The following is a 22,792-nucleotide window of genomic DNA, read 5'->3' on the forward strand; positions in this document are numbered from 1 at the left end:
TTTAGCTTCCCGCTGCTGCTGCTAAGTCACTTCAGTCGTGTCCGACTCTGTGCGACCCCATAGATGGCAGCCCACCGGGCTCTGCCGTCCCTGGGATTCTCTAGGCAAGAACACTGGAGTGGTTCCCATTTCCTTCTCCAATGCGTGAAAGTGAAAAGTCAAAGTGAAGTCGCTCAGTCGTGTCTGACCCTCAGCGACCCCATGGACTGAAGCCTACCAGGCTCCTCCATCCATGGGATTTTCCAGGCAAGAGTACTGGAGTGGGGTGCCATTGCCTTCTCTATAATTTAGCTTAGTATTTTCCAATTTTTTATTGTGGTGAAATATACATAACATTTGCCATTTAGCCATCTTTAGGTGTACAGTTCTGTGGCATTAAGTGCATTCACATTTTGTGCAGCCATCACCACCATTCATCTCCTGCCTATTACTGTTACCTTTTTTTTTTTTTTAAAGCACCAAACTCTTCTTTTTTTGTTTTGCTGGACATGTATAAACTTTCCACAGAGCATTCTCCATGAAAAGTGAGGAAGACCTTCAGAGAGGAGCTGAAATATAAACTGAGAGGTTGAAGGATACTTTAGGATGAAATCTTTTTGAAATAGATAGCTTTCTGCCTCACTCATATGAGAATTTAGGACTTAATGTTGTTCATGGTTGTACCAGATTGACTCCATAGTGGTAAAAACGTACACAGGACCTAGCAGCAGCTCAGCATCTACTCATAACGAGAGGCTGAAGGAAGGGAGGACGCTGGTTAGGTTGGGCTGTAGTCTGGCCTAGTTCCTTACTCTCGCTCTATACATCAGTTATCTCATTTCTTGCCGGCCCCCATTTCAGACCATCCTATACAAATTGTGTCTTGCTTCCTGTTCCTGGGCTGCATTATTACTGTTGCCAGAATGTGATGAGGTTTGGCTGCTTCCTGTAATGTACATCAGGTTGGGTTTAATTTCAGTTAGAATTGGCTAAATTACTAGTCATAGAGGCAAGAGCTGTTAGGTCCCTTTTCTAGACATGGAAATATACAACCATTGTTAGGAGTCTTTCAATGTCATTTGAAATGCAAAAATTAGGAAATAGTTTTGGAGTTTTTTTGTATTAGATTTGGTCATATTAAAACTATTTCCTACTGTTGAGGCAGGGAGCCCTGAATTATTCCTCGCATTCTAGTTATGTGGGAACCTGGAACCGTTTGTAGCTGCCTTGACTAAATTCAGAAAGGGGTTGTTGGGGAGACAGAGTCTTTTTATGTTCTAGCAGCATGTATGAGATGGTGTTCTGAAGAGATGTTACAGGATCAGCCTCAGTAACTTTTTGCTTGTGTGCTTTGGTGTTTGAAGGTCAGTTTAAAAGCATTAGTTTAATAGTCTCATGGCTTACTTGGCAGAAGCATTGGCTCAAGAGAACTGTGGATAAATATGTTTAATTAGTAAAGCTAAAAGAGTTTTGTTTCCCTAAGTTGGCATTTCTTTGATAGCAAGTAAATCTGCTGCTGCTGCTGCCAAGTCACTTCAGTCGTGTCCGACTCTGTGCGACCCCGTGGATGGCAGCCCACCAGGCTCCCCTGTCCCTGGAATTCTCCAGGCAAGAACACTGGAGTGGGTTTGCCATTTCCTTCTCCAATGCATGAAAGTGAAAAGTGAAAGTGAAGTCGCTCAGTTGTGTCCGACCCTCAGCGACCCATGGACTGCAGCCTTCAAGGCTCCTCAGTCCATGGGATTTTCCAGGCAAGAGTACTAGAGTGGGGTGCCATTGCCTTCTCCGAGTAAATCTGCACAAGAACCTAATTTATAATCTTCTGTTTAATTAGTAAAGCTAAAAGAGTTTTGTTTCCCCAAGTTGGCATTTCTTTGATAGCAAGTAAATCTGCACAAGAACCTAATTTATAATCTTCTGTTGATTTTCTATTTTGGCAGGAACTTGATCTCAAAATAGCAATTAAGTCTTGTCGCCTAGAGCTAAGTACCAAAAACAGAGAACGGTGGTGCCATGAAATCCAGATCATGAAGAAGTAAGTGTACTTGATGACTTAAGTTTCCCCAGTTTTGCAACCCACCCAGATGTCATCATAGGGAAGGAGGCTAGGAATCCATTCTTCTTTGAATCTTTTGGGGGGCATATTTTTCTCCTTCTCATTAAATATGTGTGTTTTATTTCAAATAATAACATCACATCATGCTTAAGTAGGTTTTGTTTAAATAGTTATCTAGGTAATAATAGTATAATATTGAAGAAAAACAAAAAGCCCTTCAGGGAACTTGGAGTTTTTTAGAGCATGAGCCACCATTTCCTTGCATGGCCTTGCTGTAAATTTTTCTATGCTCCAAAAACATAAAATAAAATGTCAGCTAGGTATTATCAGACTCAGCTTTCTGAGGGCAGAATCTGTTTCCGTTGGGTCTCAGGCAGTGCTTATCTGTTATACTTTATAGTTAAATAGCGGTCACTACTTTTAATTAAAAAAATTTTTTTACTCTCACCTACTTTTGTTAAATAGTATATCCATTGCTTTGTAAAAAAATTATCCTTAAGCTTAGTGGGTTAAAACAACAGAAGTTTGGTGTCTCACACTTTCTGTGGTTTAGGAATTTGGGAGTGACTTAGGTGGTTTTGACTCAAGAGATGCCTCCTGAAACATCTCAAAATGTTGACTGGGGCTGCAGTTATCCAAAGGCTTGAGTGGGGCTGGAGTATCCACTTCAAAGCTCCTTTAGTGTCTGTTGGCTAGAGGCATTGGTGCCCCATCACATGTGCCTCTCTTTCCATAGGGAAATTTGAATGTCTTCATAACATAGCAGCTAACTTTCCCCAAAGTCAGTGATCTGAGAGAGAGCGAGCAGGCGGACATATTTTTATGATCTTCCCTCAGAAGCTACACTCTATCCTTTCCAAATAATTTCTATTTGTTAGAAATCAGTCCTTTAATATAGCCTCTACTTCAGGGAAAGAGAATTCAGCTATTGAAGGGAGAAGTGGCTATGTTTTAAAACATCCACAGGTAGAATGCTAATAAGGGCTTACCCATATCTTCTCGTTGTCACAGCAACCCTGTGTTTAGGCATTATCTCTTTGCTAAAGAAAAAGTTGAAGCTTATAGTCATATAACTGATAGGTAATAGACTCTGGATTTGAAATAAGCACTTTTTGACTTCAGAGTTCTCAATGCATTTTAATGGTTCTCAAACTTGGCTATGTGGCAGAATCACTAGAAAAACCTTTTAACAATACAAATCCTCAGGCTCTACACATGGAAATTCTGTTTCTTTAGGTCCCTGGGCCATGGGAATCTATTCCAGTTTAGAGACCACTGTGTGATGATGATGGTGATATGATATATTACTAAGTTTAAAAAAAGATGTTAGGAAACAATATATAATGTGATTCAATATTTATTGAAAAACATGTATTTGTACACAAATTAAAAACTTTTACACAATATCAATTTTTAATTATACAAATGAGAAATTAGAACATTATAAATAAAGTCAGTCTTTCGTCCCCTCACTGCCCCCAAATAACTACAATTTCAAACTCAGTCCCTTTTCACTGGAAACAAATTTTTTATTATAATGCTTTCCCCTTGTTAGGTTGAACCACGCCAATGTTGTAAAGGCCTGTGACGTTCCTGAGGAATTGAATTTTTTGATTAACGATGTGCCTCTGCTAGCAATGGAATATTGTTCTGGAGGAGATCTCCGGAAGGTAGTGTGGATGTTTTGATGAGATAGTAAATCATGAACTCTAGCAGTATTTGAATCCCACTCAGTACAATAATCTAGAGTAAGAGTCAGTAAACTATGGCCTGTTGTCTGTTTTTGTGGCTGCTTTCTTACAATAGTAGCAGAGTCGAGTAGTGGTGCCAGAGATTGCATGACTTGGAAGCCTAAAGAATTTACTCTCTTGGCCCTTTACAGGTAATGTTTGCTGACCCCTGCTTTAGAACATGAATATTTTTGTTGGTGGTAGTGGTGTTTGCAGGATGGGACTGTACTGATGGTTTTAGATCACAGTGTCAATGTGTAAAGTGTTGATGTTTCTCTGTTGCAGATCTTTCCCATCTCATTTTAAATCTACCAGTTGTTGTTGTTGTTCAGTTGCTAAGTCATGTCCAACTCTTTTGTGACCCCATGGGCCGTCCATAGGATTTCCCAGGAAGAATACTGGAATAAGTTGACATTTCATTCTCCAGGAGGTCATCCCCATCCAATAATCGTAATCAAACCCATGGCTCCTGCTGTGCCACCTTGGAGCTCTTTTTATATATTTAAAATGGCTATTATTTTAAATATCCTATGACTATTTTTATATATTTATCTGTGGGATTTTTCAACCTTGTAAAATTTCAAATACCTTCTCCCATTATTTTTACTTGTATAAATTTTGTCATGAAATTTACATGTCCTCTGTGTGGATTTGGTAATTTTTCCCCCTTATGTTTTCTTAATCATGACTAATTTTCTTATTCTCTCAAAGTATAATGGTTAATGTATCAGTATTACTGCCCAGCAACATTGGCAATATACATTTTTAGGTTTTTTTTTTTTTTTTCTTTAGCTACTCAACAAACCAGAAAATTGCTGTGGACTTAAAGAAAGCCAGATACTTTCTTTACTGAGTGATATAGGTATGTAATCAGTATGAAAATTCCATCATAATTTAATGCCCATTTGGTCTGTACGAGTCTGTATACTGCTTGGCAATTAGAATTGTTGATAAACTATACAAAGCATAGGTTTTTAAGTATAAGAAATTTTTGATCTTTAAGAAATTATCAGAAAGATTTAAGTATTACTGTTGATGCTAATTTAAAACTAGGATATTTTGTTTTTTATTTTTTGTGTTGTCTGTGTCCATTTGACTAATAGATATTCTAGTTGCTAAAAAATAAAGGTTGTGAAATTATCTTATGTATTCCTTCCTCCCTGATTAACATAGTAAATTTATTTACCAGGGACATTGCTTCTCATAGGCATTGGTATTCTTAAGGTGAAATCTCTTTTTAGTCAGAATTACTCCTGAAAAATTTCTAAAATAACCAGGACATAGGCCCTTGGAGAGAGCTCAGAAGGCCAGATTATGTTTCTCTATGTATTTTGATTTGTTTATTTTCTTAGGTTATGGAGGCCAAAGTCTAGTTGAAGAGGTTGAGTTAGGTCAGAAGTCCAATGATAATACTGGGATTTTTTTCAATTGCTTGTTCCATTTCTTTTTAATATTAATTTTCATAAGTTAAATGGGAACATATTGTAATTCTGCTGTCTGATTAATGTTACTGTATTTTTGTGGAGAAAATTTGAGTGTCTATAAAATCATTAATCATGTAGTTATGATGGTCCATATAAAATTGAGCATCAGACCAGATCTGTACAAAATGAGTTGAATTTTTTTATTTCAGTGTTTTTTTTATTACCTCAAAATACATTTTAAACTTTATTTAGGATCTGGGATCCGATATTTGCATGAAAACAAAATTATACATCGTGATCTAAAACCTGAAAACATAGTTCTTCAGGATGTTGGTGGAAAGGTAGGTAAACCCTGAAGAAATGTTCTGTGCTAATTGAATAGAGTCTCCATGATGTAGTTAGTCTTTGCGGTTTGGTGCCCACCATAGCATTCTGTACTTCTTTATCCCAGCCCTCACTATACTGAACTGTGGTTTTTTGTTTGTCTGTCTCCTCTGCTAACATAATAGCTCCATTAGAGAAGGAGCTACATCTGTCTTGTTCATTTCATTTTTCCAGCACAGTATCTAGCAGAGCTAGTAGGCAGTAAGTAATTTGTTAATTTGTATGTTATGAAGTACATCCAAAAAACATACCCTTAGTCTTCTTTAAGAAAAAAAAATATGTTTAAAGTATGTTTTCATATTTAAGAAGAACAAAACAAAGTCAGTCTCCTCCCCAAAGTCCTAAGTTTATTTTTAATTAAAATTCAAAACCTTGATTTCTCAGATTCCTGAAAGAGTCATCTTGAGAAGAACTAGAAATTGTGAATTAATTCTTGGAATATTTATTTTTATCCAAGTAATTTGAGCAGTTTTCTTGCTTTTAGTGCCCAAATTCCATTCCAATAAAGACATAAAGCCAAGAATGTGAACCTTGAATTGGATTGTATGGCCTTAGGTTGTGAAGATAATGATCAGTTGGCAGTGATGAAACCTTGGTGCTTCTTCTCTTAGGAACCTTTTGTGTATGCTTTGCACCGACTATTTGCTTTTTGTTTATGTATGTATCCTGAGACTTTAGGATGTTCTTGAAGTTAGATAGGTGTTTACTCATGTTGATCCACTCTTAAGATGGTATGATGCTTCTTATAAGTTTGGAAGTCACCCTGCCTGTGCCTTCCAGTTTAACGGATCAAGCTTATTCTGAATATACCAAAATAAAAAATTAATAGCCAGTCTATATCAGCATATTAAAAAGCAGAGACATTACTTTGACAATAAAAGTCTGTCTAGTCAAAGGTATGGTTTTTCCAGTGGTTATGTATGGATGTGAGAGTTGGACTGTAAAGAAAACTGAGCATCGAAGAATTGATGCCTTTTGAATGGTGGTGTTGGAGAAGGCTCTTGAGAGTCCTTTGGACTGCAAGAATATCAAACCAGTCAATCCTAAAGGAAATCAGTCCTGAATATTCATTGGAAGGACTGATGCTGTACCTCCAATCCTTTGGCCACGTGATGCGAAGGACTAACTCATTGGAAAAGACCCTGATGCTGGGAAAGATTGAAGGCAGGAGGAGAAGGGGATGACAAAGGATGAGATGATTGGATGGCATCCTGACTTGTCTATCAGACATGAGTTTGAGTAAGCTCTGGGAGTTGGTGATGGACAGGGAAGACTGGTGTGCTATAGTCCATGGGGTCGCAAAGTGTTGGACACTACTGAGCAACTAAACTGAACTGATTTAGTTTTTTACTATATGTCAGACACTGTTAAATTATTTTCATTATCATTGAATCCTAATAGCAATTCTGTGAAGTAGGGATTTTTAGGAATATCATTATATAGGAAACTGAGAGGAATAACTTGATCAAGGTCACATAACTATTTATCTACGTGGTAGAGCTTAGGCTTGAAACATGTTTGTCTTATTCCAGAGCCATGTTCTTCACCACCTCCCTCTCCAGAGCATTATAAGGACCTTGTTCCCTTTCCTTTTTAAGTTTTTCAGCCATTTAATACTGTTTTGCAGATTATGCATAAAATAATTGATTTGGGATATGCCAAAGATGTTGATCAAGGAAGTCTTTGTACATCTTTTGTGGGAACTTTGCAGTATCTGGTAAGACACATATTGTTTCTTTGAATTTAAGTGTACAGCATTATTCTTATTTCTTAAGGTTGTGAATGTAATAGTTCAAAACTCAAGTAGCTTTTCTCTTATAGTGTTGATGTTTAAAGCATTTTTTTTTCTTTTTAAGGCCCCAGAGCTCTTTGAGAATAAGCCTTATACAGCCACTGTTGATTATTGGAGCTTTGGGACCATGGTGTTTGAGTGTATTGCTGGATATAGGCCTTTTTTGCATCATCTGCAGCCATTTACCTGGTAAGAAATGAGACAGAACTTTGGTATGCTTAATGGGAGTGAAATTTTCAGTACCCCTCTGGCTGCCTTTCTTTAAATGGTATAATTACTTTTTAACACAACTGAATAAAATTAAAAGGCAAAAATATCTCAGGTTGTCAACTGAAGTAGTTTTTGTTTTTATAGGCATGAGAAGATTAAGAAGAAGGATCCAAAGTGTATATTTGCATGTGAAGAAATGACAGGAGAAGTTCGGTTTAGTAGCCATTTACCTCAACCAAATAGCCTTTGTAGGTATGTATATTTTAGTTGAGGAAGTTTGACTCATTTTCTTCAGGGATGTCAGTAAAGTTGTTGTCTGCTTCAAGTAGCATTATCCATTGGAACTTTTTGTAATGATGGAAAAGTTTTATATGAATGCTGGCCACATGAGTCTGTCTGAGCAATTGAAAGATGGGTGGTAAGACTGAAGAACTGAATTTCAAATTTATTTAATTTTAATTAAGTATAAATGCAAATAGCCACCTGTGAATAGTGGCATCCGTATGGACAGCCATACGGATTACCAACACTATTTGTGTTGATAGTGGAAATAAGAACTGCCATTCAACTGATTGGCTTAGGTGCTAAGAACACTCTTAGAATACTGTGATGAATGGGTTCCTTAGGAAATGGAAGTGAAGAGTTGCCCGTAACTAACTTGCGCATGTGGGTTTGGGATTTTTTTTAATGGAAAAAAGTTTGTCACCTGTCATTTCATGAATTATTTGGAAGTAAGATATAATATCATACAAATAACGACAAAGGATATGGACAACCTATACAACCACTTTTTTTACAAAACTAAAAGAAAATTGGAATATAATGATTTTTATCCTATTTTTGTATGTTTTCTAGTTTAATAGTAGAACCCATGGAAAACTGGCTGCAGTTGATGCTAAACTGGGATCCTCAGCAGAGAGGAGGACCTGTTGATCTTACTTTGAAGCAGCCAAGATGTTTTGTATTAATGGATCACATTCTGAATTTGAAGGTTAGTTTGAATGGGGGTCTACTTCATAAGACTTGCATTGAAGTTAACAAACTATTGGAGAATGGACATAAATATATTTTAATAGTGCATTTCTATTTCTTTAGTAAGCTTTCTCAGTTTTACTTCTAAGTGGTCTTATTGATCACTCCTTTGAAGTATCTTTTGGATTTTCCCCCTCTCTCATATTGGTACCAGTTCACCTCGTTCATTTAGGTCTAATCATATTGGATTTGGTTTGGTGAGGAAGGTTCCTACCTGGCTTTTTGCCTCTACACTTACTTTCCATCCTACAGTCCGTACAGCATGAACTGCCTGTTTTATTTTTTGAAAAGGCTTTTTGATTCTCCAGTCCAAGAAACTGATTCTGCCTACCAAATCAAGTCTAAACTGACCTGCTTGGGTTTGTGGGGGTTTTCTTCATTTAGGTCTACCTCATCCAAGTGCTTGTTTCATTTCTCTTAACCCTTTACTTCACTTAGGACCAGCTTGTCATTGCACCTTATTCCATCAAGCCCATTATCCATTTTTGTGTTGACAGATGCTGTTCTTCTGCCAGACTGATATCTATCGCTATATATCCCCTCACCTGTACTGGCACATATTCAACTCTCCTTTTCTCCAAACTGTGTCTACCTCACAGTGCATCATTTAACCATTTTTATTATATTCTCTAGTTGTTTCTCATCTTCCATTCATGCCTCTCCATATAGATTGTCTTCTTTAATGCTGAGATTGTTTTTCTTACTTTTATTAACAGTCATCTATCCTACCACCACAGTGTTCCTATGCTGGCATTCTGTACAAAGCTGGACACGTACCAGATTCTCAGTAAATATCCATTGATATGAACGAGAGGTTCTATTATGCTGTATATGTAGAAACAACTCATCTGTGATCTTTTCGTATTTGTTGATTGCTTGTGGTAGATAGTGTTTCTAAAATGTAAATGAGAAAGTAGTAGTAATGTAAGGTTTTACTCTTACCTTGATACACTTCATTAAATAGGAACTTGAGGCCATGTTGATGTCATTCTTGGCTCACATTGAAAAGACAGCTGGTGTCGTGATTTGGTTTTCTTCTACTGTGCCACGGAGTAAATCATCCCCCAGCATTAGACAAGCAGGACTTGGTGACACCTTTTAGTTCTTTGTTGGTTTCAAAAATTTTTGTTTTTTTTTCTCATATTTTTCAGTCTTTTCATGGTAATCATAACATCATTTCTACTTGTAAGGAGTCTGTGAGCATGTGCTTGTTTTACAGAGCATGAGTAAGGAGTCCTCCTTATGTGTTTTGTGTTCTATAGACTTTAGTTCAGTTTGTAGCACTGAACTGTATATCTGTGAATCTAGGCAAAATATATATATATATTTATATTTATTTGTAGTTTAGGTACAGTAACATCTTCTTTAAAGGATCAGTATTGCCGTGAGGTTTCAGAATAAGGTGTGTGTAGGGTACTAGTCATAGTAGTTCAGGGTTGCTTCCTAGGCATAATAATAAGACTGAGTTTCGAAGGATAAGGAAGTGTTAATCTGGGGGAAAGATTTGCAAGCAGAGGAATGTCATGAGCACAGAAGCATGAACTGAAGAATAGGTTGCTATTATTATAAGACATTTTTCTAAGGTATTTATTGTTAAAGGAGGGAATGACATAAAGAAGAAATCAGCATAGCTAGTGGGAAACTGCTGTATAACACAGGGAGCTCAGCTTGATGCTCTGTGACGACCTAGAGGGGTGGGGAGGGAGGGAAACTGAAGAGGGACAGGATATATGTGTACTTACAGCTGATTCACATTATTAAACAGCAGAAACCAACACAGCATGGCAAAGCAATTATCTTCCAGGTAAAAATAAATTTAAAAAGTAAGCTCATCCCGTATTTCTGGGGGGAAAAAGAAAGAAGAAATCAGTAAAACAGTTACTGAATTATTTCCTTTCCTTAAGAAAAGTTTGTAGATTCTGATTACATATTTTTCTAAATATTTATTATGAAAAACTTTAAATATGCAAAAAAGTTGAAAAAAGTATACCGAATATTCTTTGCCACCTCTTTCATGCCTGTAAGTATAACTATATCCTAAGAGTCTTTACTTAGCTTTCTTTTTTTCCGTATTACTTTTCCTCCTTTTTTTGACAATTTCTTCAGTTATATAACTTTAACTATAAACTGAATATGGATAACTTCCAAATTTATCTCCTTAGTTGTGACTGTACAGCTCTCTGCAGAGTATTTGTAACTACACTTGGTGGTCCCACTGGCAAGCAAGACATGATTCATGAAAAACTGAGCATGTTTGCTCCATTAACTGCTTCTACAGCTTTTCCTCTGCTGCTTACTTGCCCCATCACCCTTCCGTCACTTTGGCTGTCTGACTATTCCATCTCCCTCAATCTGCATATCCAGTTATTTTGTACAGTTTATTTTTTGAATGTTTTACCAATTTTGAACTTGTTAGGTTGTCAATTTAGAAAGCCTTCCACAGTTCATTTTTGCTTACTGAATAAATTCCAAATGCTTACATTGACATTCAGAATCTGTCTTGGTCTCATTTCATCCTACGCTTTTAGTCTTATCTCCTATTTTCCCCTAAGGGGGCATCATTTTAGGTACTTTTGATTATGCTCATCCCTTTCTAGTTCTCTGCCTACTTTGTTGGTTTTTGCCTAGAACTTTTCTTCTTTCAGGCTTTTCTTGTTCTAGTCATTCTTCCTTTTCAAAGTTCAGCTCAAATAGTACCTGCTTATAAAGCACACCTTTCCTCCCACCAAAGAATCTTCTTTGGAATCTGCACAGTACTTTATATCATTACACTACCTATTGCATTTTGCCTTGTGTTTTAGTTCTTTTATTGTGTCTTAATATCTTTTATTTGACTGTTATCCTATAGAGGGCAAGGATCATTAAGTTACTCAGCTTGCATATCCACTACTAGCACAACACTCTTAGTAGTTTGTACCATAGTAGATACTTAGCAGATATTCAGATGAACGAAAGAATTCATTTAGGTTGTATTTCCTCTCCCTTTGTTTTGCTCCCTTCTATCTTGGCTTTGGTAGTGGGATGCTGTGAGAACCCCATGCTAGTTTGAAATATGCCCTCTGTAAAAGTAAATGTCCACTTTAGGATTTTCATACTGTGTTTCTGCTATTGATCTTAGTGGCCACTGTCACAGGATGAAATCTACCTAGGCTGGGAAGGAATGGCAGGTCTCAGCTGGTATGCTTGTATTGTAATCCATGTCAACTTGAAAGACTCCCTTCTCTTCCCTCACCTTTTTTAAATTTAGAAGTTATTATATACTAAAGGGAAGTTAGTTCTTTACCTCTGTGATAAACATTTGTATCATCGATAATTCTAATCATTTGCATCCACTAGTCAGTGTAAGGCATTGGGAAAACATAGGTATTAATTTCGTATGGCTTATCCAAGGGCAGTAGAAGGACAAAGATTTAAAATTAGATTGTGTTAAGAAGACTAACATCTAACTCTGTAACTATCCTTGGTTACCTCAGTAGAGCCCTGCCTGACTCAGTCTCACACTTACTTGGCCTGTATCTGGCTACTTTCAGTGGGACTTTTAAGTGAGAAGTTCTCAGAGCTCTGGTTTCTGTTTTGCCAAAAAGGAGAGTAGAAGAGCTGATTAACAAGATGTTATGTGAAAGCAATTAGCTTGTGGCTGGCATCTGTTAGGCAGTTAATAAAGTTTTCCTTCTAGGTCAGTGATACCTTTCTCAAAAGTAAATGTTGCTTATTTAAATTGGAGTTTTTCTTTCTTGATTTTATACATCCCTAGAATTTTCACACTTAATTCCTAGGAACTAACTATCCTAGGAACTATCTGTTGCAGTAGAAAAGTAAATTCTACTCTTTAGTTTTCAGAATGTCATAATTATAGAAAATTTCACTTTGGAAAATGATTGAATCTTGTTTAATGCAGAGATGATGCTCTTAAGTAGCTAGCACTGAATCGTTTATGTAACAAATAATCAAAGTTATTTCTCTTTTTTCTTATTTAAACAGATAGTACATATCCTAAATATGACTTCTGCAAAGATAATTTCTTTTCTGTTACCACCTGATGAAAGTCTTCATTCACTACAGTCTCGTATTGAGCGGGAAACTGGAATAAATACTGGTTCTCAAGAGCTTCTTTCAGAGATGGGAATTTCCCTGGATCCTCGGAAACCAGCCTCTCAGTGTGTTCTGGATGGAGTTGTAAGACAGTTCTTATATACCTAGAGTATAAGAAATCTCTTTGCATAGAGGGATTGCATGCGCTGCATTTTTGATGTCTATTTGGAATCATTGGGGGAGTGGTTCACATCTTATAATTCTTTTAGTTTTATCCTACTCATTATGCTTATTGCTTTGCAAGGTGAAAAGGTAGAAATGAAACATTGGTTATTTTAAACTGTATGTGACATTCTCTTTGGTGCCACTTCCATCCTTTTTTCCCCCCTTTTTGTCCTGAAGCCTATAACCTTGAAATTAGACCAGCAGTCTCATAGGTCCTGTCAGAGGATGGATGGATGGTAATAAATGATTCTGGTCATGACTCATTTCATATTTTCCTTTTTTAACTTTGTTGAGGCATATTTTATATATCATACAATTTAACCATTTCAAATGTACAATTCAGTTTTTTTTTTTTTTTTTAGCAAACCGCCCTAATTGCACAGCCATCATCATAAATCAGTTTTAAAACATTTCCATGTCTTTAAGTTCTTTAACTACTAGTATCCATTCTGCCCAGCCCAGAAAATCACTAATTTACTTACTACCTTATATAGATTTGCCTTTTCTGAACATTTCGTACAAGTGGAATCATATAATCTCTTGTGTCTCATTTCTTTCACTTACTGTTATGTTTTTGAGATTTCATTCATTACTTCATTCCTTTTGATTACTGAAAAAGTATTCCCATTGTATGTTGTTGTAACTTTTTGCTTTTGTCCTTTTGGGTCTGGTGACTGTTTTCACTCTAGTCCATACTGCTGTTACTTATATTTCTCAAATAAAAATTTAGACCTTAAGTCTGTGAGATGTATGCTAATGAACTTGACTTCTCTGTTGGCATTTCAAAGTAAGAAATTTGGTGGTTAGGTACTTAGAGAACCTAGAATTTTCAAGAATCTTTTCTTCTTAATTGTTGGGTTTTTTTTTTTTTCAGAGGGGCTGTGATAGCTATATGGTTTATTTGTTTGATAAAAGTAAGACTGTATATGAAGGACCATTTGCTTCCAGAAGTTTATCTGACTGTGTAAATTATATTGGTAAGTATAGTTCATTTACTGACTAAGCTTTAAACCTGAAGTAATATAATTTTGACACGACATGATTAGTAGAAATGGTTCTTTGGTGTTTCTGTTCTGTGTCATACTTCAGGATTCTATATGTGCTAAAAGATGGGTTTGTATGGTTTGGAAGGTAAAGAGGTAGATTTTAAATCACCACCAGACCCCTCATTTGGCAGAAGATGACTTTCCTATGAATATGACTCTCACATGAAAAACTGAATCTTCACTATTAATTAAGCCACTTTTTAGTTTCTTCTTCACTACTTAAGCATGTTCAAATACTTCATTTTATCCTATGAATACTACTTAATGTTCAAATGATTTCATTTTTCCTCAGAGAATTAATGTTTTCTACTAAAGAAGTTAAGTGGTTAATTTCTATCTACCCTAAACTAAAAACAAGCATATTATAAAATCAAGGACAAAATTGGTCACAAGGGCTGAAATTATGTAATCTTTCCTTTTCATTAGTTTAAAAAAAAAAGTTCTAGATTTATAGAAAAATTGAGCAGATAGGACAGAGTTCTTATGTTATTCCCCTACGCATATAGTTTCCCCTGTTGTTAACATCTTACGTTATTATGGTATTTTGTTACAACTAATGAACCAATAGATTATTATTAACCAGAGTTCATACTTTATTCAGATTTCTTTTAATTTTTATCTGGTGTCCTTTTTCTGTTCCAGAATCCCATCCAGAATACCACGTTACATTTGTCCTGTCTGCAGTTTTTCAGATTTTCCTTATTTTTGATGACCTTGAGATCAAATATGTTGTAGGATGCCCCTCTGTTGCAATTTGCCTGATTTTTTTTTCTTATGACTAGGCTAGGATAATGGGTTTTTGAGAGAAAGATCAAAGAATTCAAGTACCATTTTGGAAACATTATATAAAGGGCACATACTGTAAACATGATTAATGACTGTAGTGTTACCTTGCTCACATGGCTGAAGTAGTCAGCTTTCTTCAGTGCAAAGTTTAGTCTCACCCTCTCCTCCTTTCCATACTCTGTGGAAGGAAATCACTATGCAAGAATCCACACTTAAGGAGTAGAGTTATATGCCTCCTCCTTCAGGGTAGAATATCTATATAATTTATTGAAAATGCTTCTGCTTACATGGATTATCTCTTCTCTCCCATTTATTAATTTATTTAATCATTTATCATATAAATCTGAATTCATGGATATTTATTTTATATTATAGATTATAATCCAATACTAGTTTATTTTGTTATTCAAATTGTTGCAGCTTACCTTAGAAGCTCTTTCAGTTGATTTCCTATGCCTCTTCTACTTGACCCATTAGTGAGGGTGTTTTTGTTTTTGCTTTTGTTTTTTTAAGCATTTCCTTACTTTTTGGTACCATGTAGTATTCCAGGCCCATCTTTTAAATTTTCTACCATAGTCCTAGAATTGGCCATTTCTCCAAGGAGCCCTGGTTCCTTTAATTGAGAACAGCGTTAGAAATAAAAATTTGGATACTTGGTATGCTTCCTGCTATGGGGTATCATTTTTGGGCACTTTCAGACTTTTTTTTTTAAGTATATAATTTTGTTCTAGACTCACTTCCCCCAGACTATTTTTTTTAAGTGTGTGAGTTTTTATTTTGTTTTGTTTGTTTGGTCTGTCAGAGGAAGCCTCAGGATTAAGTGTGGGTATATAAAAATAGAAGAGAAGTTAGTTGAGGCTATTTATCATTATTAGGGGAGGCAAAGATTTTTCCAGATACACAGCTTTATTTGTTTGACATCTGTTTCAGATAATGTGTTTTCTCAATGTGAAACCTAGTGTAGCACCCTTTCTCTGAAGATTTTCATTGGAAAAGAATAATGGAATATAATCACCACCTTAAAGTATGAGATGAATCTCTCTTCAATCTTGGAGAATTTTATAATGTTAAAATGAAATTTCATTGAACTTAATACCTACCTGCCATGGTTTTAGAAAGAAACATCCCCTTTGCCAAAGAAAAGAGATTATCATAAATAGATAATTTCATAAGTCTTACATTGAGAAAGGCATATCTTTTTTAAAGGCATATTTACCCAGTGTGTTTTTCTGAAGCTGGGTTGGTAGTTCAAGAGATGAAGTTTGTTATTCAGAAGCAAAAAAGATTATAGCAGATTGTGGAGTACTTGGGACTTAGTTTAGAACTTCAAAGGAATAAAGAATTTGGATTATTGGAGAGGAAAAAAAAAAAAGAGGATTCCAGATTGGAGAGAAACAAGGAAGAAAAAGACCGATACAGGAATAATTGTAAGCTTTGTGATTATGTAGTAATTATGTCTTCATTTTTATTTCCCCTTGTATCTGGAACAGGGCTCAAGTACGTGTGCAGGTGTTCAATAAAGTTACACTGACTGAATGGAACTATAACAAGTGGTTCTTTCTAGCATCTGGTTTCTAGCATCTATAGGAATGATATTTGTATGGACAGAAAATCACAAAGAATAATAAATGAACACTAGAATCTTAAAAAGTAATTCCCCTCTCCTTTCCCCCATCTTCTTACACATAGTACAGGACAGCAAAATACAGCTTCCAATTATCCAGCTGCGTAAAGTATGGGCGGAAGCAGTACACTATGTGTCTGGGCTGAAGGAAGACTACAGCAGGCTCTTCCAGGGACAGAGAGCAGCCATGTAAGTGAATTCTCTTGTTTATAGGCACAGTGTCATGTGCATTCATGCTCAAGAATTAAATTTTGCTACTTTTCACTAGTCAGTATCCCATGTAAAAATATATTACTGGGCCAATTTGCAACGTAATATTCTGATCAGGCATGTAGAATTCTTATTAACAGTCTGAAACCATCCAGTTGCAATAGACTGACAGTAGTTCCTGAATGGTCCTAGTATAAGAAGATTGTTTTATCATAGAGTATCACAAGCAGAAATTCTTTAGAGATCAGATTTTAGAGATCAGCTATTTCTCATAGATTGCTAATAGAAACATACGCTTTGGGCTTATGGCAGTTTGAGTTTTTAAACTTTTGTCCAGTGTCTCTAAAATGCTTATATCTTGTTTTTTTCTTGCTGTGGTTTAGGTTAAGTCTTCTTAGATATAATACTAACTTGACAAAAATGAAAAACACTTTGATCTCAGCATCTCAGCAACTGAAAGCTAAATTGGAGTTTTTTCACAAAAGCATTCAGCTTGACTTGGAAAGATATAGTGAGCAGATGACTTACGGGATATGTAAGTGTTGGATAATGTATTTGAAACAAGTGTCTTGTCTCTTGAAGCCATCTGCTGTGTTAACTTCTTACCTGTTAGCCAGTTGTTTCACTTGCATTCATATTAGAACAAAAGATAGGACATCTCATATCATTGTAAACTGTATTTGGTTTGAATATATATATATATTTTTATAATCTTTAGTTGAACAGCTTTACCCACCCCTCACCCCCACAATTGGACTAAAATTGTTCACCTTTAGAAAAATGCAAAATGATTTAAGAATTTGATTGTCAAACCTCATTTATAAAGTAGATACAAAGTCTGTATTAGGGTGACTTCTTAGCCTGGGATGTCTTAAATTACTTATCCTTCTATAAATAATAATACACGCAATTCGAGGTTTTTTTTTTTTAATTTCTAAACAACCTACTGCGGAGTCCCGCTGTTTTTTATTGCACATAGCCTCCAATTTTTTGGTATTTAATTCTAAGCTTATCTTCCTTCAGATGTACTAAGGAAATGTAAAAAGTAGAGTTAAAATTCAAATAATAAACCAAAAGAGTTGCCTTCAGCATTTCTGTTTGTATACTTGAGCAAGGTGTGTATGTTTCAGAAGTAAATGATCAATAGTATCCAGCTGGGTAAATAAGTTTTCTCACCAAAGCTGGTTCTATGATTGATGTTTTATTTCTGTTTGTGTATTATAGGCATTCTGATGAATGGCAAAACATAGTTATTTCATCAGATTATCTTTGACTTATCTTGTTAAGTTGTATATCTTAGACTACTGTTTAAAAAGAGTGAGGTAGACCTATGTGTGCTGATATTAAAAGATCACTTGATCTTTAAGGCAGCAATGTTTTAAATTGGAGAAAAAAGCAAGGAAGGAAAAGTATATAGAGATGATTCTTTTTATGGGAGAAAAGGAGATGTGTCTGTAAGAAATGATTAGCATTGGGATTGCAAAAGGTGGAAAGTGGGGGGGGAGGAGACTTCTTATATCCCTATATAGTGTTTGATTTTTTTTAAATATCATGTTCATGTATTACTTAAAAAAAATTTTTTTGTTAAGAGAAAGTCATCTGTGTTAGTTTCCCAGGGTTGCCATAACAAATTGCTGTGAACTGGGTGGCTTAAAACAATAGAAATTTATTACCTCATAGCTTCAGAGGCTTAAAGTCCAAAACCGATGTGTTGTCAGGGCCATGCTCTCTCTGGAACCTAAGGAGGAGAATCCTTCCTTAGACTCTTCTGGTGCTTGCCGGCAGTCTTTGGCATTCATTGGCTTGCAGCTGTGGCGCTTTAGTCTCTGCCTCTGTTGTGAAATGGAGCTTTCCCGTTCATATGTCTGTTGCTGTGTTTCTTCTTCTTTTCTTAAAAGGACACTAGTCATACTAGGTTAAGACTCAACCTTAATTTAGCTATTTGCACCTGACGCTATTTCCAAATAAGGTCAAATTCTGAAGTACAAGGTTAGGGCTTCACCATCTTTTGGGGGAATAATTCAACTCATAACTCTGTTTTTGATGTTGATATGGCAAGGAGATGGGGAGGTCAATATTGAACCTATGGCTATTTCTGAGATGACCAATTAAGACTTTTTTTTTAGCCTCAGAAAAAATGTTAAAAGCATGGAAAGAAATGGAAGAAAAGGCTATCCACTATGCTGAGGTAAAATCACTGAGCTTATTCTGTGTGCTTATTAACCCCTGAGGTCTCCCTTAGAAATTCTTTGGTTTTGGTTTGTAGAGTATTTCTCATATCATTCCTGAATGTCAGACAGATACCTAGTATGTGTATATAGAGGGAAGTACCACAGTGGATAAAAACAAGAGCTTTGGGTAAATGCGACTAAAATGAAGCCTCACTGAGCCTCAGTTTCCATGTTATATTATGGGGACTGTACCTTTTTTAGTGGGGTTATACATATTTAAGTGGGAGTGAAATGGTAGTTATGACTGATATTTTTAAGACTGGTTTTGATAGGACGGCTGGATATCCTGGTTTACTCGGGACAGTTTCAGTTTACCTCTCTTGCCTTAATTATCAATTAGTTAAGTTAGTTAAGTGAAAAACGCTCAGTTGTGTCTGACTCTTTGTGACCCCTGGACTATACAGTCCATGGAATTCTCCAGGCCAGAATACTGGAGTGGGTAGCCTTTCCCTTCTCCAGGGGATCTTCCCAACCCAGGGATCGAACCCAGGTCTCCCACATTGCAGGAGGATTCTTTGCCAGGTGAACCACAAAGGAAGCCCAAGAATACTGGAGTGGGTAACCTATCCCTTCTCCAGGGGATTTTCCCACCCAGGAATTGAACCAGGGTCTCCTGCATTGCAGGCAGATTCTTTACCAACTGAGCTATCAGGGAAGCTCTTATTATCAATACTCTCAAAATTATGCTGGTTTGGATGATAAATTTTTTATGGTCACACTGTATGTGGCAGATTCCTTCTTTACCTGGTACATCTGTCTGTGGTCCCACTAAATTGTTGCTCTCCTTGATGCCAGCACTTCCTGAGGAATGAGTGTGGCAGTTGGTATCCTGGGTTGGGAAATCCAGTGTTTTTATCTTTCTGCGTCTTTATTCAAGTTGGGCACAAATGACACTGAAAATTGTAGAACTGAGATGCAGTGGTATTGATGGTCACTTTTACTTATTAGTGACACTTCTGTCTTTTTCCTTCTCAGGAGGAGAAAGAAAATGCTAGTAGTGTACTGTTGTCAGGAGAGAAGGCTGAAATAAGTTGGTTCTCATGTGAAAGTTACATGTCATAATCTGAGAGACAAAAAGGCTTGAACAAAATCAGTGTTTTACATTCAGTCGCTTTGCTCTGTTACTGTAAGAAGTCATTCTCTGAGTTCCTTGTGTTGTGTGGTGGTGAGCCTGTCACTTCTTTTGTGTTTCATCATATTTTAGGTGGGTGTCATTGGATACCTGGAGGATCAAATCATGTCCCTGCACACTGAAATCATGGAGCTACAGAAGAGCCCCTACGGACGACGTCAGGGAGACTTGATGGAATCTCTGTAAGGGTGAAGTCATGTTCTTAGTGTTGGTGTCTGTAATTTTTGGTAGCAGATTATTCTTTGATTGTATTTCTGGAAGATTATATGTGGTTCTTTTCTATAGTTTTTCTTTCCACAAATAAATTGGCATCATATTTAAAAAGGAAGTTTTTTCCTAATCACAGGAAATTTTGGCAATAACTCTTCAGGTTGACATTTACTATTTATTTATTTTTAAAAATCTTTTTATTTTATATTGGGGTTATATTATAGTTGATTACCAATGTTGCGATAGTTTCAAGTATGTAGCGAAGGGACTCAGCCGTATATATATACACCTATTCTTTTTCAAATTCTTTTCCATGACCTTTGCTTTTTAAATCGAAGCATCTTTTCATGTGAGTGTTAGTAATTTTTCAAGTATTTTAAGTTGCAGACTATTTCCCTACTTACCACACTTCTGGTTTAAGGAAGGTATCATTTATTAAATTCGCTAAATAAGGTTAACTTCCTAAGTGTTTGGATTAGAAACTTCAGATTTTTTTTCTTTAGTCACAGGACATAATTTTTTTCCATTTAAGTGTTTCTGGTGCAGAAATACTATATAAATGATGGTAGATCAGAGCAGATACTTAGTATATTAAACTTTGCATCTTAAGATCTTACTTATTACCCAGTGAAACACCCTGTAAAATATTCATTGGCAATATCAGAGCAGATACTTAGTATATTAAACTTTGCATCTTAAGATCTTGCTTATTACCCAGTGAAACACCCTGTAAAATATTCATTGGCAATATATAATTACTTGAAAATGGGGTCATTACTCTATTCAAATAATATTGTTCAAGTTGGAAATTATTAAAGTCATTAAACTATCTTCACTTTTAGAAACATGTTTTCTTTTTCATAGGGAACAGCGTGCAATTGATCTATATAAGCAGTTAAAGCACAGACCGTCAGGTAAGACACTTTCACAGTATACAGAGGCATTTTAGGAAACCATCACTAGCTTAACAAATCTGTGAAACTGGATTTTAAGCAAGCCACAGAATAAATTCCAGTTTTGGTATTGCCATTGAGATGTTTAGGGGCTTCCCTAGTGGCTCAGTTGGTAAAGAATCTGCCTGCAATGCAGGAGACCTGTGTTCAGTCCCTGGGTCACAAAGTTCCCCTGGAGAAGGGAGTGACAAACCACTCCAGTATTCTTGCCTGGAGAATTCCATGGACAGAGGAGCCTGGCAGGCTACAGTCCATGGGGTGGCAGAGTAGGACATGATTGAGCAACTGACACTTCAACTTCACATTGAGATGTTTATGGTACAACAGCATTTAAGTCTGTGAGAATTTAAGAAATTAGGAAGGCAAAGTAATAAAGTTTGAAATAGAAAAAAATTTTTTTAATATATTTATTTTTAATTGAAGGATAATTGCTTTACAGTATTGCATTGGTTTCTGCCAAACATTAACATGAAACAGCCATAGGCTTACCCATGTGCCCTCCCACTTGAACATCCCTCCCACCTCCCTCCCCATCCAACCTCTCTAGGTTGTTACCGAGCTCTGGTTTGAGTTCCTGAGTCATACAGCAAATTCCCATTGGTTATCTATTTTACATATCAGATCAGATCAGCCGCTCAGTTGTGTCCGACTTTTTGCGACCCCATGAATCGCAGCACGCCAGGCCTCCCTATCCATCACCAACTCCCGGAGTTCACTGAGACTCACGTCCATCGAGTCAGTGATGCTATCCAGCCATCTCATCCTCTGTGTCGTCCCCTTCTCCTCCTGCCCCCAATCCCTCCCAGCATCAGTCTTTTCCAATGAGTCAACTCTTCACATGAGGTGGCCAAAGTACTGGAGTTTCAGCTTTAGCACCATTCCTTCCAAAGAAATCCCAGGGCTGATCTCCTTCAGAATGGACTGGTTGGATCTTCTTGCAGTCCAAGGGACTCTCAAGAGTCTTCTCTGACACCACAGTTCAAAAGTTTCCATGTTACTCTCTCCATACCTCCCACCCACTCCTTCTCCGCATCCCCCCGGCCAACCTAGCCATGTCCATAAGTCTGTTCATAATGTCTGTGTCTCCTTGCTGCTTTGTAAATAGGTTTTTCAGTACCATCTTTCTATATTCCATATATGTGTGTTCAGTTCAGTCGCTCAGTCATGTCTGATTCTTTGCGACACCATGGACTACAGCATTCCAGGCCTCCCTGTCCATCACCAACTCCCGGAGTTTACTTAAACTCAGGTCCATTGAGTCAGTGATGCCATCCAACCGTCTCATCCTCTGTCGTCCCCTTCTCCTCCCGCCTTCGATCTTTTCCAGCATCAGGGTCTTTTCAAATGAGTCAGTTCTTCACATCAGGTGGCCAAAGTATTAGAGTTTCAGCTTTAGCATCAGTCCTTCCAATGAATATTCAGAACTGATCTCCTTTAGGATGGACTGGTTGGATCTCCTTTCAGTCCAGAGGACTCTCAAGAGTCTTCTCCAACACCACAGTTCAAAAGAATCAATTCTTTGGTGCTCAGCCTTCTTCACAGTCCAACTCTCACATCTGTGCATGACTACTGGAAAAACCACAGCTTTGACTAGACGGACCTTTGTTGGCAAAGTGATGTCTCTGCTTTTTAATAAGGTGTCTAGGTTGGTCATAATTTTTCTTCCAGGGAGCAAGCATCTTTTAATATTATGGCTGCAGTCACCATCTATGGTGATTTTGGAGCCCCCCAAAATA

At 36.7% G+C, this 22,792-nt stretch overlaps 1 protein-coding gene across 2 annotated transcripts in view; it reads left to right on the plus strand.

Annotated features, from left to right (window-relative positions):
• Nucleotides 1-22,792, plus strand: part of CHUK (conserved helix-loop-helix ubiquitous kinase) — a 43,330-nt gene that overhangs the window by 4,125 nt on the left and 16,413 nt on the right. For both annotated transcript variants that reach the window (XM_010859531.1, XM_010859530.1), the window contains exons 2-16: nucleotides 1,920-2,014; nucleotides 3,591-3,705; nucleotides 4,558-4,627; nucleotides 5,442-5,530; nucleotides 7,201-7,290; nucleotides 7,430-7,554; nucleotides 7,720-7,827; nucleotides 8,431-8,566; nucleotides 12,589-12,783; nucleotides 13,739-13,841; nucleotides 16,386-16,509; nucleotides 16,914-17,065; nucleotides 18,657-18,718; nucleotides 19,966-20,075; nucleotides 20,968-21,017. In XM_010859531.1, the coding sequence (XP_010857833.1) occupies nucleotides 1,920-2,014; nucleotides 3,591-3,705; nucleotides 4,558-4,627; nucleotides 5,442-5,530; nucleotides 7,201-7,290; nucleotides 7,430-7,554; nucleotides 7,720-7,827; nucleotides 8,431-8,566; nucleotides 12,589-12,783; nucleotides 13,739-13,841; nucleotides 16,386-16,509; nucleotides 16,914-17,065; nucleotides 18,657-18,718; nucleotides 19,966-20,075; nucleotides 20,968-21,017 (1,624 nt within the window). The remainder of the gene's footprint in view (nucleotides 1-1,919; nucleotides 2,015-3,590; nucleotides 3,706-4,557; nucleotides 4,628-5,441; nucleotides 5,531-7,200; nucleotides 7,291-7,429; nucleotides 7,555-7,719; nucleotides 7,828-8,430; nucleotides 8,567-12,588; nucleotides 12,784-13,738; nucleotides 13,842-16,385; nucleotides 16,510-16,913; nucleotides 17,066-18,656; nucleotides 18,719-19,965; nucleotides 20,076-20,967; nucleotides 21,018-22,792) is intronic.

Source organism: Bison bison, unplaced genomic scaffold, assembly GCF_000754665.1.
Source record: "Bison bison bison isolate TAMUID 2011002044 unplaced genomic scaffold, Bison_UMD1.0 scf7180017864456, whole genome shotgun sequence".
In the NCBI taxonomy this organism is placed as follows: domain Eukaryota; kingdom Metazoa; phylum Chordata; class Mammalia; order Artiodactyla; family Bovidae; genus Bison; species Bison bison.